Below are 15,668 nucleotides of genomic sequence, written 5' to 3'. Positions count from 1 at the left end.
AGTTTGATGGGAAAGCTCATACTAGGGTACATCTATTCCTCCCATCTCTGAGCCTATGACCTGGGGGACCCCTGCATCCCATTCCAGGCTACAGAATTCTGGTCCTGTCCACACATTTTCTCCATCTGCATGCATGAGCTTCTGGGAGGGTGCCTCTGGGTCAACAGCTCTCCCCTAAACTTGAAGTCAGCTAGAGTTAAGGGGTGGACTGTCAAAGGCCATGATTTACCTTGTTAATTCTGTTCAGGAAAACTGTGAAAACTTCCTATTTATCTCCCCAACTAGTTTCATTTCGATTTTTCTTTTTTCATAGACAGGCATCTTTGTTTCCTGTCTAAGAGCTGGCTTGCAACATTTCAACTCTCTTATGTTTCTGAGCCCCTAAACCTCTGTTTCACTCTGTCACACATGCTTTTCCTCTACCCAGCCTCCTACTTTTCTTCAGCTCAGTGCCTCATCTTTTAGAAAGCTTCTGATCGATCCTGGCAGTAATAACTGACAAAAAGCAAAAATAAACAACAACAAAAACCTGCATTCACCCTGGACTGCCCTTTCTCATGGGTCTACAAAGCATGTTAACTAGAGTTCTGTTATATGATTACATGGTGTGGTAAGACCATGAGCTTCCTTCAAAGTAGGGTCTTTATTTTCTTTCTGTATCTTTCTAACTATTTCCAGTAACCTACACAGTGTAAGGTACTCAGTAAGTGTTTCTGGCCAAATGAAGTACCAGCATATATTATCAGCCTTCAGGAGTCCATGCTATGTAGTCAAACATGTCACAGAAGATGAAACATGGACCCAGAGATGGAAGAGTCTTGTCCAAGTCCACCCAGCATATCAGTAGCAGATTGAGAACCACGTCCTGACTCTCACTTGAGACACTTTTCTATGGTACCACCTGAAAATTGCTCACTTGGTTGGGGAGGATTCCAGTTAAACAGAGACTATTGCTTGCTGGGTTACAAACAGAATACTAAGTGGAAAAATAAAAATAAGCTCAAAGGAAAGGACTCCGTTAATAGTCTCTTGTACATGAGCTCTTTCTTGCTAGGAAAACTTCCAAGTCTGAAACCACATGGTTCCTGATGTCTTTTGGCCACCTCTGGAAAAGGCCCAGTTTCTCCTTATTTTAATCCATGGTGAGTGGAATGAGATGAGCAGGCAGAGAGTCAAGTCTTTCTATTTTGGTCATTATGAGTTTCCAGAGTTGGAGAACAACCATGGTTTTCCCTTTCACGATTTGGGCTTCTGCCACTAATTCCCCATGCCCCTACCCAAGAATCACTCATCTGCAAATTGAGAAGCTGGACCAGAATCTCTCAGAGATCACCTGCAGTGGCATGTTCTGGGACTCTTTTACCAACTGAGGGGAGAAAAAAATTGTGGGAGAAGCTGGAGGTCCACTCTGTCTCTGCTCAGGTGGCTCTGAGCAGAGAAGACGGCACCTGGGGAGATCTGAAGCATCCATCTCCTTGGTTACACTCTATCGGGAGGCTGCCTGCCCACCATCACTTAGATGACTAAGAGAAAGATGGCAACACTGGCCTCACCCCACACAAGCCATGCACGTGGCGTGTCTGCCCAGAGCTGGAAAATGAACAAATGTTTGCTCTTCATTAGGCTGCATCATATTCCTCACAGCTGTTCCTCGTTGCCTTAAATAGTCTTAATGGAGCTGTAGTAACCAATACCTTCTGGTTTCCCTACTGGGCTTGTTCTATTCATTAGGATGACAGGCTGCCTGGATTGGACTGGATTAACATGCTTCTCTTCCTTCTCTCCATCACAAAGTCACCTCACCCTATTGCCCCACATCCTTCCCAAACTTGATACTCATCTGACCATGACAGTGGCTGGCGTTCTAGGACTCACAGACAATCCCACTCTCCAGCCAACATCTGTTAGCATTTGATGGCATGCTTAGGATTTTTGGTTTGTAACTGGGGAAGGTGGGGGAATTTGGGCTGGGGGAGGTAGGAGGGGGAGGAGGGAAGACTCTGCAGTCCAGGATCACGTGAAGAAGCCCCTTGACTCTAATGTGACTGTGGTCCAATAGCAGGGCAGATTTGCGGGGTCCTCACGTGCCTCCATGGGCATCGGATGTGACTGGCAGCAAGTACAGCAGGTGAGGGGAAGGGTCTGTGGGCACAAGCAGGGCATGTGCCGGGGACTCCACGGGTCTCCTCAGACCAGCGTCTCAACCTTGAAAGTACATTAGAGTCATCTGGAGAGCTTAGGAGATACTGATCCCTGGATCCCACTTCCAGAGATTCTGATTTAATTGGTCTGAAGGATGGCCGGGCTGTTGGTGTTTTATAAACTGGGTTATTCTAATGTGCAGTGAAGATTGAAAGCCTCTAAGACTCAGATCTGTATGGGAAGTGCAGTTAATTTGCCTTAGGCCTCCTTGAGTTCTTAGGAACCCAAGGTCCCTGGTCAATCACGGTTGCTAGGACTTGAGACATAACTACGGGGGTGGTAGCCCCAGAGAGCGGGGTCCAGTGGAGCTACAGGTGGGATGGGAGATCCAGCTGGCCTGGACAATTGGTTCCCGCTGGGACTCCCAATATATCATGGACAGAAGCACTCCTTGGATCACTCTGACCAATGTCTTCACGCCCACTGCATAAATATGAAAATGGAGGCCCAGAGAGGGGGAGTAACTGGCTCAAGGTCACCCAGATAGTTAATGAAAGAGACAGGGCTTAAATCTAGGCATTTTGACTCTCAATTCAGGACCATTCATGCATTATTTCAAGTCACCGAACTTAAAATATATACATTGAGAGGTTCAAGTTTACATGCTAAAGAGAGCAAGCTGATTTTATGGCTCGACATGAAAGAATGTGTGTGGGCTTGTCTAAGCTCGGGGCCCAGTCTCCAGGTTCAGGCAAACCCATATTTTCCTTGAATTACTGTCCCAGCCGCCTACCTGCCTCTGATCTCCCTGTTCTGACCTACGACAAACAGTTGCATCTAAAATGCGAATCCAGCTTTAAAAAAAATCCTGCTGCCTTCAGTGGCTCCCCATTGCTCCTGGAATAAAATCCAAATCCCCTTGCCCACACCCCATGGCTGCCCCTACTAACATTTCAGTCCCATCTCCTTCTATGCTCCCTCCTATTTCTCAAGCTTTGGCTTAGGCTTTATGTCTTCCAGAAAGCCACTGGCTATCCATCCTCAGGCTAGGCTTCATGCACCCCACCTCCAAGGGTTCTGATAGCACTCTGGGGATACCTCTACTGTGACATTTTGCCAAATAGTGAGTTAGTTTATATGCCCATCTCGAAGAATAAGCTCTAAGCTCCCCAGAAGGCAAGGACTCTTATCTTGTCGCCTCAGTTTCTAGAGTCCAGTACAATGCCTGGTCTATGAAAAGTGCTCTGACACCTCACAGTTGAAATTCTGTGTTTTTAATATCAGCTATGTGTCAATGGCTCCCGAAGTTTTCTCCCCAGTCCAGGCTTCTTTCCCAAATTCCAGACTCATATATCCAGCTACCTACTTTCCATCTCCACTAAGATATCCAATAGACATCTTAGTTCAACATCAAACTCCCCATTCCTTCCTTATCCCCAAGTCTGTTCCACCTGCAGCCTTCCCATCTCCACTGGTGGCAGCTCCATCTTTCCAGTGGCTTGGGTAATAGCCTTGGAGTTACCCTTGATTCCTCTCTTTCTCTCTCTCTCCCAGGCCACATGTAATGTGTTAGAAAATCCTGTTGGCTCTATCTTTAAAATACATTCAGAATCCAGCCACCTCTCTCCACCCCCGCTGCCACATCCTGGGTGAGTCAGCACTGTCTCTCTGCTGGGTCACTGCAGTGGGCTCGCAACTGCTTTCCCTGCTTTTACCCTTTCCTCCCTTTGTCTATTCTCCACAGAGCAGCAAGAATCAATCTTTCAAAATAATGTCAGAAAATTATCACTTGTCTTCTCAAAACTCTGCAGTGGCTTTCCATTTCATTCAGAGTAAAAGCCAAAGTCCCTATAATGGCTTATAAGGCACTATATGGTCAGGCCCCCTTTATTTCTCCAATTGCACCTTCTATTACTTTTCTTCCTTGTTCACTGGACTCACACCACGCTTGACCTCCTTGTACATGCCAGATATATTACTCCCTTGATCTTGACTCTTTTCCTCCAGATACTTTCCAGCATGCCTCTGCTCAAATCTCATCTTCTAATTAAAGACTGCCCTTTCAGCCTGTTGAATACTGGAACTCCTTCACCTCATGTCCCTGGAATATACCATCTCCCATCCTTGCTCTTCTCTTTCATTTCCCGTGGTACTTACTTGTGGAAGACTGTATTATCCACAGATTATATTTTCCAATACTCCTGTTCCGTATTCTCTCTTAGGATCTTGCAGCTACACCTCCCCTTCATCAAGAGGTGGAGTCTAATAATCCCCCTCCCCTAGAATGTAGGCAGTTATTGTTTGCGTATAACCAATACAAGGTGGTAGGAGTGATGCTGTGTGGCGTCCAACTGTAGGTCACAAGGGGTGACGCACTTTCCACCTCGTTAGCTAGCGGGCTCACCCGCGGAGCTCTGCGCCACCATGTAAGAAGTTCAGTGATCCCGAGGCAGCCATGCTGTGAGGAAGCCCAGGCCACCGGAAGAGGCTGAGTGTAGGTGTTCCAGCTGGCAATCCCAGCTGAGATCCCAGTTGTTAGCTATCTGAGTGAAGACACTTTCAGATCTTCAGTCCCAAGCCTTAGAGCATTCCCGGTCAAGGCTTTAGACATCATGGAATAGAGACAGACTATCCCTGTTGTACCCTGTCCAAATGCCTGATCCACGGAATCAGTGAGCACAGGAAATTGGTTGTTTTAATGTCACTAAGATTTGGGGTAGTTTGTAACACAGCAAACAGTGTTTTTCACTGTCTAACATACCATATTATTTACTAACATATTACATTAAGTAAGTTATTGTATAATAACTTCCTTATTTTTAAGTCTATTGTTTATTTTGGGTTTCCTCTGCTAGAACACAAGCTTCACAAGGGCATGGATCTTTGTCCGTTTTTGTTCTCTGGTGTATCCCAAATACCTCGAACAGTCCTTAGAAACAGTAAATACTCAGTAAATATTTAATGAGCAAATTTGTAAGTGATTGTAAAACTTAAGTGAATTTTATAAGACACAGCTTGCTATAGCTGAGAGGTCCCTTATATGTCAACTTGTCAAACCCACTCATTTGTATGAAAAAAATGAGCAGGGTAGGGGAGTGACAGGCAACAAACAGAGCACATAGCGTGTGCGTTTGATAGTAGGATTGAAGACCCAGGAATCATATATCTACAATAGGAAACAGTCTTCAAGTAGATTTGTGATTCTTTGCTCAGTATGTAGATTCCAGACATCACAGGAGGCTTGATGATCAAAGCAATATCCAGCTATAGGCTAAGGAAGTGGAAAGACATTGTGGAAAGACTCCTATGAAGTAACATTTTCCAATTAACCTCCAGTTAATCAGGAAATGCTGTTAACTAGAAGCTAAGCATTCAAGCTAACTGATTAATATAATTTGAACTAACTGAGGGCAAGTCTAGTCTACTTAATGATATTTCTGGTTGAAGTTCAAATGATGGAACAACATTTATTGTTTTCTCTCTCATTATAAAAGCAGTTCATTTCCATGCTAGAAAATTTGGAAAATGTAAAAAGGCACAAACAAATAAATGAAAAAAAAAAAATCAATCCAAATCCCACCACAGAAGGATGGATACTTTTAAAAGATATCATTGTGGAAGGAGATGCACCAAAGTCGTCAAATATATTTGTATTTCTGTTTTCAAATTTTAGATTGCAAGTTCTTAGAACAGTGTTTCTCAGGCTTTGACTACTTGGCCCCCTTTCTGATAAGCCACATATGTCCCTTAATGCTATTTGAAACTTTAAAACAAATTAAATATTATGACTAATGACTTATTAAACCTTCATGATATTGAATACGACTTTACAAACAACACACCCTCTCCTGACATTCACTCACTACACAGATCTACACAAGTGAGTGTGAGCACACACACATGCCCCCGCCCCCATACTTTAAGGGGTTGGGATTGAGGCAGGAGAGAGATGGGCCCCAGGCTGAGCAGCTGCAAACAGTCTCCTGTAGACACTTCGAAATAAAGATAATGACAGGAGCAGAGCCCTGCTTGAGTAAAAGATAAGGCGAGCACGTTTTTCTCATTCCTGTGGTCAAGGAGACATCCTAGACCACACATGTGCAGAAAAGATCCTCAGGGGTCAAAGGTGAGAGGGGGTACCAGCCCATAATATGTCCTGCCAACCTCCCAGAAACCCCACGCTAGAATTCATCTCGGCTGAAAGATGTGCGTGCACATTGGGCAGGGCCCTGAGTCAGGCCAAATATGGGCACGAGCAAGATGACTGGCCAGAGGCAACCTGGAAAACTGCCCTCATATAAGCAATTTTAGCCACCCCTACTGGGTGCGACTCACTCTGAGTCTGCCTGTGTGTTCTTCCACACGTACTTTGCTTCTAATAAACATTTTATCTGCTTCATAATCTCTGTCTCATTGCTGAATTCTTTTTTCAAAGAAGACAAGGACTGAGGTCCAGCCGCTGGACCCCACGGCCCCCTGAGATCAGGATCATTTAACCAACCTCCTAGGAAATAAGGCCCAGGGATGTGAGGTGATGAGACCATCACCTGCAACTCTTATCCCAGTATCCTCCCAAAATTTATAGGTTGAGTATATGAAAAATACTATTTTACTTAGATCATATTTGAAATTAACTGCTGGGGACAGGTATAAAGACACAGACGTAGAGAATGGACTTGAGGACATGGGGAGGGGGAAGGATAAGCTGGGATGAAGTGAGAGAGTGGCATGGACATATATACACTACCAAATGTAAAATAGATAGCTAGTGGGAAGCAGCTGCATGGCACAGGGAGATCAGCTCGGTGCTTTGTGACCACCTAGAGGGGTGGGATAGGGAGGGTGGGAGGGAGAGGCAAGAGGGAGGGGATATGGGGATATATGTATACATATAGCTGATTCACTTTGTTGTACAGCAGAAACTAACACACCATTGTAAAGCAATTACACTCCAATAAAGATGTTAAAACATAAAAACCAAACCAAAACAAAAGAAATTAACTGCTGGTTCTCCTGAGCTGGTAATTACTCATGTCCATTGACATAAACGTTTTTGTTTGCATAACTGTGTCAAATGTTCTCCTTGCTACCATGTTTTATACTCTCATAAAGTTTTAGGACCAGACAGGCCCTCAGTAATCACCTATCCAAACTCTTCATTCAACTAATAAAGAACTTTAAAACTCAGGTAGCAAAACGATAGGCCACGCAGTTTGTTGTATTGGAATCTGGATGTCTGGACACCCCCTACCCCCAAATTTAGCACAATTTCATGACCTCACACAACTTCTGAAATATTGCTTTGTAAGCTCTTTCTCAGAATATAGTCTGAGAGATAAACTTAGTCTGCAGTATCAAGAATTCCAAATGTGTAGCATCTGAGTCAATGCATTTTCACTGCACACAGTGAAACTGAACCTAGCATATCTGGGCCACATGATGCATGTGAGAAAAAAAAACACCACCACCACCACCACCACCACCGCAACAACAAAACCTAGTGCAAATAACTCAAGAGCCTGGCACGCAGTAAATGCTCAAAAGATATTTTGGGAAGGATGGAGGAGAGGTAGAGAGAGGAAAGGAAAAGAGAAGAAAGAGATGCTTGGTTCCAAAGCTGCCTGCAGCTGGATTCCGACAGGCTCAGGAGGGATGCAAAATTCCTCTTGGGGGTCAGATGCTCTTTAGTGCAGGAGAACATCTTAATGAGTTTTTCCTTCTACCTTTTGTTTGTAAAAGGTGAGGCCTAAAGGGCAAGGAGTGAAACAAAAGGAGTGAGATAAAGATAGCTAAATTGTTCTGCATAATAAAGTAGAGGGAGTGGAGTTCTTTTCTTGGCTGCTATGAAAAGGAGGAGGAAAAAAAGAGGAAAATTTTAGGACACTAAAAGGAACTTTTGGGAAAGGAAGTGGACAGAGACCTGTCTGGTGACCAGAGCCTCACCTCAGGAGGACTTGTATTCAGGTGCTTCCTGTACTCGGCTGCAATCCTTCTGTGATACCCTAAACCTTAGCAACAACTGCTACTCACAAATCCTTGGCATTAGAGACTCGCTGGGGAGGAAGGTAACGGATGTCCAAGGCAGGGGTGCGGAGCAGGTAGGGAGAGAGACGGAGGACAGGAGTCGCCAGATGCGATATTGACTTGGGGGTGTTGAAAACACAACAGAAGCATGACAATGACGCAAGAGGTGACCAGGAGCAAGCAGGCCTGCTGAAAATCACTGGCAGGGGTGATCTGCTGGCTTTTCTACAACATGTGGGATGGGGGCGGAGCCATTCTATCGATATCTTCCCATTGAAGGAAGGTGTGACTCCAAACTGATGCGGTAGGTCTGGGTGGGCCTGAGATTGTGCATTTCCAGCAGGCTCCCAGGTGGTGTTGATGCTGCTGGTCCAGGGACCATACTTTGAGTAGCTTTAGTACCCACGAAGCCTCTGTGCCCATCAGGGAGTTTCCCGCAGGCTGGTCTCTTACCTCATATTCCTCCTTGAACCCGTAGCCCTGGCCTCTCTTCATCTGAGTGATGTGCTGGAGCAGGTCAGCCACCCGGATGGCGGGCTGGAACTGGTCCCGGGCATAGCTCATCTCCACGGGGTCGCAGGCCCGGTAGGGGTGAGTCTGGATCGTGAGGGTGGGCTGGGAGAGCTCCCCACGGCTGCCACCTGCTTCAAAGAGAAGGAGGGAGAACAGACCATCACCTATAGGAGTTTTGTCCTCTGTCCTCTGTGCCTCCCCCAGGTTGACCTCAGGAGGGCAGAGGGAACTAACTCAGGACTCAGCTGATCAGGGAACTGCAGAAAGAATAAAGAAACACGGTTTCCCTGGCATGGCTGTGGCAGTAGATTTAAACATTAAAACAACAAACAAACCAGTGACACAATAACCCTTGGTTCGTTTCTGTTTCAAGGGTGCATCTTGATGGAGTAAAGACAAGGCTCCAGGTTGGCTGTCATCTCCTGCCTGTTTCTGTCCTTCCTTCAGGCTTGTCAGGGTGGTCTCGGCAAATCCAGGCCAATCCCAGAACCAGTGAGAAGCCAGGCAGGATGGATACAAGGAACACCCTCCTGGTGAGGAAGCAGAATACCTGGAATCGTCTCTGGTGCCTGCCTGCAGGTGAGGAGAGCCTCAGGTCCCTGGAGGCCAGAGCCATGTGTCTGCCTCTGGTCCATCTGCCTGCATCCCCGTGTGACCGGGTTTCTCTACTAGTTTGTTTCCTTTGGGTCATACACTGGGAAGAACTGGAGCCAGTCTTGGATCCGCAGTAGATAGCAGGGACCCTGACCCTCTCAGCTGCTCTCCAGCTATGGGCTCTGCAACAATGATCACCTTCTGCCTACTGTCTAGTTTCCCCAGAATTTAACACTCTTAATCCAGGAGTGATGCTGGACCTACCTTGCAGGTAGGAGCCTCCTCCTTCAGTCCCGAGAGCTCCTTCTCCCAGGCCTGGGTCCTACGCCTCATCGCCTTCATACATCTATCCTTGGTTTCAGATCTATAATCTCGCCTGATAATAATCTTTAGACACACTGAATTGCGTTAACTGCTCCCTACTGGTTGGGCCACCCTCAAAACTGATACCTGGGGCTTCCCTGGTGGTGCAGTGGTTGAGAATCTGCCTGCTAATGCAGGGGACACGGGTTCGAGCCCTGGTCTGGGAAGATCCCACATGCCGCGGAGCAACTAGGCCCGTGAGCCACAACTACTGAGCCTGCGCGTCTGGAGCCTGTGCTCCGCAACAAGAGAGGCCGCGATAGTGAGAGGCCCGCGCACCGCAATGAAGAGTGGCCCCCGCTCACCGCAACTGGAGAAAGCCCTCGCACAGAAACGAAGACCCAACATAGCAATCAATCAATCAATAAATAAATACATTTAAAACTGATGCCTGCTTAGGTTGAAATTTGAATTCCTCTGCTCCCCTTAGACCAGTAAAACCACTTTCTTACCCTATGAACTCCCTGCCAGCCATACACTGTCAATCTTTCAAGGCCAGTTCGTCTTATCCAGAACCATTCAGGCTTGGTCTCCCCAGCCTCCTCCCAAAGACATGGACAGTCTATGCTCTAGACCCTCCTGTTTGTGGCATGCATAAGATGAGAACTGCCAGATTTGATGTGTCTCACCCAGATGTTTTCAGGCACTGCAAGGTACCAAGGCAGACCCCACGGGGCCTATGCCACACTCATTCCCTGGGAGTTTTAGCATACATTCCTCATTTTCTGCAACTCGTCTTTTCAAAATCCACGTATCTTTCAGCTTGTTTCTCTCTGTCGCAATAATCCACCAAACATTGATTCTGTATGTAAAAGTGAACTTTCCTCCTATGTGACAGCATGAGCAAAATTCTTCCTAGTAAGGAAAGGATTGCCAACAGAAGGATCTAGAATATATAGGTTTATGCACCAGGAAGAAGGGCCTAGGTGAGATGTAAGCACAAGTTTTCTGACAAACATGAGAAAAATACTGCTTACTTTTCTCCTGGGATTTGAGGTAACAGGTAACACATCTTCACTGGTGTTGCTTAAACATAGAGCTGGCAAATGTGGGCACAGCTTCCCTTCTCCATCACACCCTTGTGATCAGGAGTTAGATTTACTGAGACCCCACTCTGTTCCAGGGACTCTGGTAGACACTGGAAATGCACAGAATACAGGTTTCACCCTCAAGGCTGGATGGTCTAGTAGGGTAGACAGACAGGAAGAACCCCTGGAAGCACGAGCAGAGAAGCTGGAAAAGCCAAGCACATCCAGGTAAGAGCAAGGAAGATAAGACAGAGTGGAGGTAGAGGGTGGAAATACGATGGGGGTAAAGCTGTGAGAGATGGTGTGAGGTCAGCCTAGACAGGTGTGAATGTCTAAGAATCTCCAAGCCAGTGGGAAACTATTGAAGGATTTTTAAAAAATTTTACTTATTTATTTTTGGCTGTGTTGGGTCTTCGTTGCTGCACGTGGGCTTTCTCTAGTTGCAGCGAGCGGGGGCTACTCTTCGTTGCGGTGCGCGGGCTTCCTCATTGCCGTGGCTTCTCTCATTGTGGAGCACGGGCTCTAGGCGCGCGGGCTTCAGTAGTTGCGGCATGCGGGCTCAGTAGTTGTGGCTCGCGGGCTCTAGAGCACAGGCTCAGTAGTTGTGGCACACGAGCTTAGTTGCTCCGCGGCATGTGGGATCCTCCCGGACCAGGGATCGAACCCGTGTCCCCTGCATTGGCAGGCAGATTCTCAACCACTGCGCCACCAGGGAAGCCCCTATTGAAGGATTTTTTTTTTTTTTTTTTTTTTTTAAGAAGACTCCTTCTCCTTAAAGACTCACGCTATTTCTTGTAGGCGTCCTAGCTGCCATGGATATGAGGCCTCCTTCCAGTGAATATCACTCATGGGGATGGAGAAAAAAGGAGCACTTGAGTTTGCTTCTCTAGATGCTGCACTTCACGATTCCCAGGACAGGATGAACCGGGGTCAATGCCTGGAGCTCTGTGTCTCCCACCTAAGCCACTATCATATATGGTGACAGGTATCTTCAGAGACCCATGGGCCTGGGACCTGGGCTGCCTGGGAGACCAGCTGCCTGGCAGAGATAGGCTTCTTAGGAAAGAGCATCTGACAATTTTTGTGAGATGCCAAGTGTTTCCAAAACCAAATAGCTACCAATATGGATATTTTCCTCTAAACACATTGCTAGACAGACTGTAAACTTGGTGTCAGCAAAACCAACACTGGAATGGAAAACAAACGCGTCTGAAATTTAGCAACTTGTATTGCTGTAACATTTGTAATAATGTCAATGCGGGTGCTAATGACGCTATGAAGACTCGGAACCAAGGGAGTTTCAAGGTTTATTAATTCAACTAGTTGGACTCCCTTTTCCAATGTAGCTTACTTCACCTATTCCCTATTAACCTCTGATAATGCAGAAGCGATGCCTTTTATCACACCCCATTTCACCAGACTCACTATACTTAATTTTCCATCATTAGGTTTAATGAAAACCCAATTTCACAACTCACTTCTCTCAGGAACCTACAAGTAATGCTACATTTTTATCAGCCCCAATTAAAAATTGTTACGATGTTCCTTTTCGAGACGGAGCCTTAAAACTAATGTGTGATTCTGCTGCTAATTCAACAAGGGTGCTGGAATCCACATGCTGCTCATAAAATGTTAACTCAAACCAGCTGGCCCAGGGAGAGAACATTTTTCATTTTTCTCCTCACCAGACCCTTAATTTTCATGCCAATCCAACTGCTCATTTATAGGCCTTACATGTTTATTTATCACATAATAATATTTTGGATTTCTTCTGCACCTTTTCTATAGCTGTTGTCTAAGGCTGTGAATTCCCCCGCAGCGTGTCTTGCTGCTGCCCGTGAAGGGCTGGTAGGGCGAGCCGAGGGATTATGGTGACGTGTATGAGATGCCAGGTCACCACCATCCTTCTGATTTCCTCTTTCCTGTCTCTCTGCCACCCTCTGATTTCCTCTTTTCTCTCTCTCTTCCTTCTTCCTTGGGAACCTGGCTTTGACCTTCTCTTTCTTTTTTATCCCCCCTGCTACCAAGCCATTAGAGATCTCCCACTAGCAACAGCCACATATTTCCAATCACTTGCTAGGAACTGCCACTCCAGCCGGTTAACAAATATTTACTGAGTACCTATATTGTACAAAGCACAGTGTTAGACATAAGTACAGACAGGAGGGCGGAGGAAAGTGTGTTCAGAGGGAGATACGCTGCCACGGCCCTTGTAGGAGAGAAGAGGAGATAAGATGTGCATAAACACGTCTGACAAAGGTGGAACGGATGGGCTCCAGGAGGTGGGAGGGTAACGTGCTGCAGAGTTAGGCACCGTGCAAACATCGCCCAAGCTTTAGGCGTTCACGCCCCACTTCTGTGGTTTTTGCCTTCACTGTGTACAACCTGTACCAGCCTTGTCCAATAGAACTCTCCACAATGATGGAAATGTTCTGTATCTGTGCTGTGCAATATGGTAGCCACTGAACACATGTGACTACTGAGTGTGTGAGATGCGGCTAATGTGATGGGCAAACTGCATTTTACACTTTGCTTAATTTTAATTCACTTAAGTTTAAATGTACACATGTGGCTTATGGTTACTGTACTGGGAAGCACAGATCTAGAGAAAGAGGCAGAGAAAGGGAGAGCATTCTGGAGTAACACAGAGGGTAAAGAGGTCCAGTGGAAATATAACATGGACCACGTACGTAAATTAAAATTTTCTTATAGCAACATTAAATAAGGTAAAAAGGAACAAGTGAAATTAATTGCAATAAGAAATTTTGTTTAACCCAATACATCAAAATGATATTTCAACGTAGAGTTGGTATAAAATTATTAATGATATATTTGACGTTCTTTATTCATACTCAGGCTTTGAAATCCAATGTGTATCTTACTTAGAAAGCATTTCAACTCAGACCAGCCATATTTCCAGTGCTTAACACCACATATGGTAAGTGGCTATAGTATTAGACAGGGCGGGTGTACATCCAGAGCCAAATCAAGTTCTAAAGAGAGCTGCCTTAGAGCTAGAGTGAACTCTAAAAGACACTGATCTAGTGTAAGACAGCTCTAGCACAGCACTGCCCAACAGAACTTCATATGATGATGGAAGTGCTCTGTATCTGCACATTCAATATGGTAGCCACTAGTCACCTATGACTGTCAAGCCTTGAAATGTGGCTGGTGTGACTGAGGAATTGAATTTTTACTTTAACCTAATTTCAATTAATTTAAATATAAATAGCCACCTGTGACCAGTGGCTACTGCACTGAATAGTGCATATCTATATAGTCATGTCTTCAAAGTTTTTCTTTAAATCAATTTTCAACTACTGGGCATATACCCTGAGAAAACCATAATTCAAAAAGAGTCATGTACCAAAATGTTCATTGCAGCTCTATTTACAATAGCCAGGACATGGAAGCAACCTAAGTGTCTATCATCGGATGAATGGATAAAGAAGATGTGGCACATATATACAATGGAATATTACTCAGCCATAAAAAGAAATGAAATGGAGGTATTTGTAATGAGGTGGATGGAGTTAGAGTCTGTCATACAGAGTGAAGTAAGTCAGAAAGAGAAAAACAAATACAGTATGCTAACACATATATATGGAATCTAAGAAAAAAAAAAAAAAAAAAGGTCATGAAGAACCTAATGGCAAGATGGGAATAAAGACACAGACCTACTAAAGAATGGACTTGAGGATATGGGGAGGGGGTGGGGTGAGATGTGACAGGGTGAGAGAGTGTCATGGACATATATACACTACCAAATGTAAAATAGATAGCTAGTGGGAAGCAGCCACATAGCACAGGGAGATCAGCTCGGTGCTTTGTGACCGCCTGGGGGGGTGGGATGGGGAGGGTGGGAGGGAGGGAGATGCGGGAGGGAGGAGATATGGGAACGTGTGTATATGTGTAGCTGATTCACTTTGTTATAAAGCAGAAACTAACACATCATTGTGAAGCAATTATACTTCAATAAAGATGTTTAAAAAAAAATTTTTTTTCAACCATTGCTTTACTGAAATATAAAATCATGGGCATGATATGCTAGTTTTGACTTAAACTAAGATAGGTGTATACAGACTTGTGACCTTTGAGAAGGAGTAGATTCACATACCCCCATCTCATATCCCCTCAGGAATGTGCTCTTACTCAGTGTAATGACAGATGGAATTACCTTCTCTCCCTGTCTTAAATCTGACCAACTCCACAGAGTTGGACTTGTAAAACTAATAGTTAAGTAGAATGTCATCCCACAGTGCCACATTCTACGGAGCTGAAATGGACATTATACAATGGACAATTGACATGGTTATACTTCGTTACTTAAGGTAACACTGGCTTGAAGGACAGAAAAGAAATGCTTCATCTTTTCCCATTTTCTTTCCTGGGCTCAGAGAATCAAAGGCTCTAGCAAGCAAATACGGGGATGGGGCATCTCCAAGCCCTTTCTCTTCCTCCGTCCCTTTCATTGGCTAAGACAAAAGAGGGTGGATAAACACCTTTGTACCCCAGAACTCGGATTCAGTATTAGAAAAAATTTGTGATGGGAACAGTCATAGGAAAGTGCTTCTGGATTCATTTGCTCCTCCTGATAAAGAAATCAATCTTTCTCTTTGTGGAGAGAGTGTGAATTCCTTCTTCCACAGTTCTCACATGACATGGAAGGATGGTGGAAGATATATCACATAGGGATGGGGACGGAGAACCTCTGTTACTTCTCCTGCTTAAGTCACAAGAAAAGGATTCCAATCAGTTGAATAGCAAAAGCAACAATAAGAATCTGCCTTCTCTGTTTATTGGCAAACACCAGTCCCTAGAGACCTCTCCTTCAAAGTTAAGAAAACAGAAACAAAACAACACAGAGTCTCAGAAAAATCCGCGATGTGAAAAATATGAAAAATGACACTCCAGATGCTGAGAAAAATAAAATTTTCGAAAGAAAAGTAGTCAGTGTTGACTGTTTACCCAACAGCCATCCCTCACCTTCTTCCTTTCTGGCAG

At 45.1% G+C, this 15,668-nt stretch overlaps 1 protein-coding gene across 8 annotated transcripts in view; it reads right to left on the bottom strand.

Annotated features, from left to right (window-relative positions):
• Positions 1-15,668, bottom strand: part of PTPRT (protein tyrosine phosphatase receptor type T) — a 1,095,010-nt gene that overhangs the window by 78,884 nt on the left and 1,000,458 nt on the right. For 5 of the 8 annotated variants that reach the window (XM_059896616.1, XM_059896620.1, XM_059896618.1 and 2 more), the window contains one exon: positions 8,620-8,810. In XM_059896616.1, coding sequence (XP_059752599.1) covers positions 8,620-8,810 — 191 coding nt within the window. The remainder of the gene's footprint in view (positions 1-8,619; positions 8,811-15,668) is intronic. The other 3 variants (XM_059896617.1, XM_059896621.1, XM_059896623.1) reach the window with 1 other exon arrangement.

The sequence above is a fragment of the Balaenoptera ricei genome, chromosome 15 (assembly GCF_028023285.1).
Source record: "Balaenoptera ricei isolate mBalRic1 chromosome 15, mBalRic1.hap2, whole genome shotgun sequence".
In the NCBI taxonomy this organism is placed as follows: domain Eukaryota; kingdom Metazoa; phylum Chordata; class Mammalia; order Artiodactyla; family Balaenopteridae; genus Balaenoptera; species Balaenoptera ricei.
This window is presented reverse-complemented; position numbering and strand designations above follow the sequence as displayed.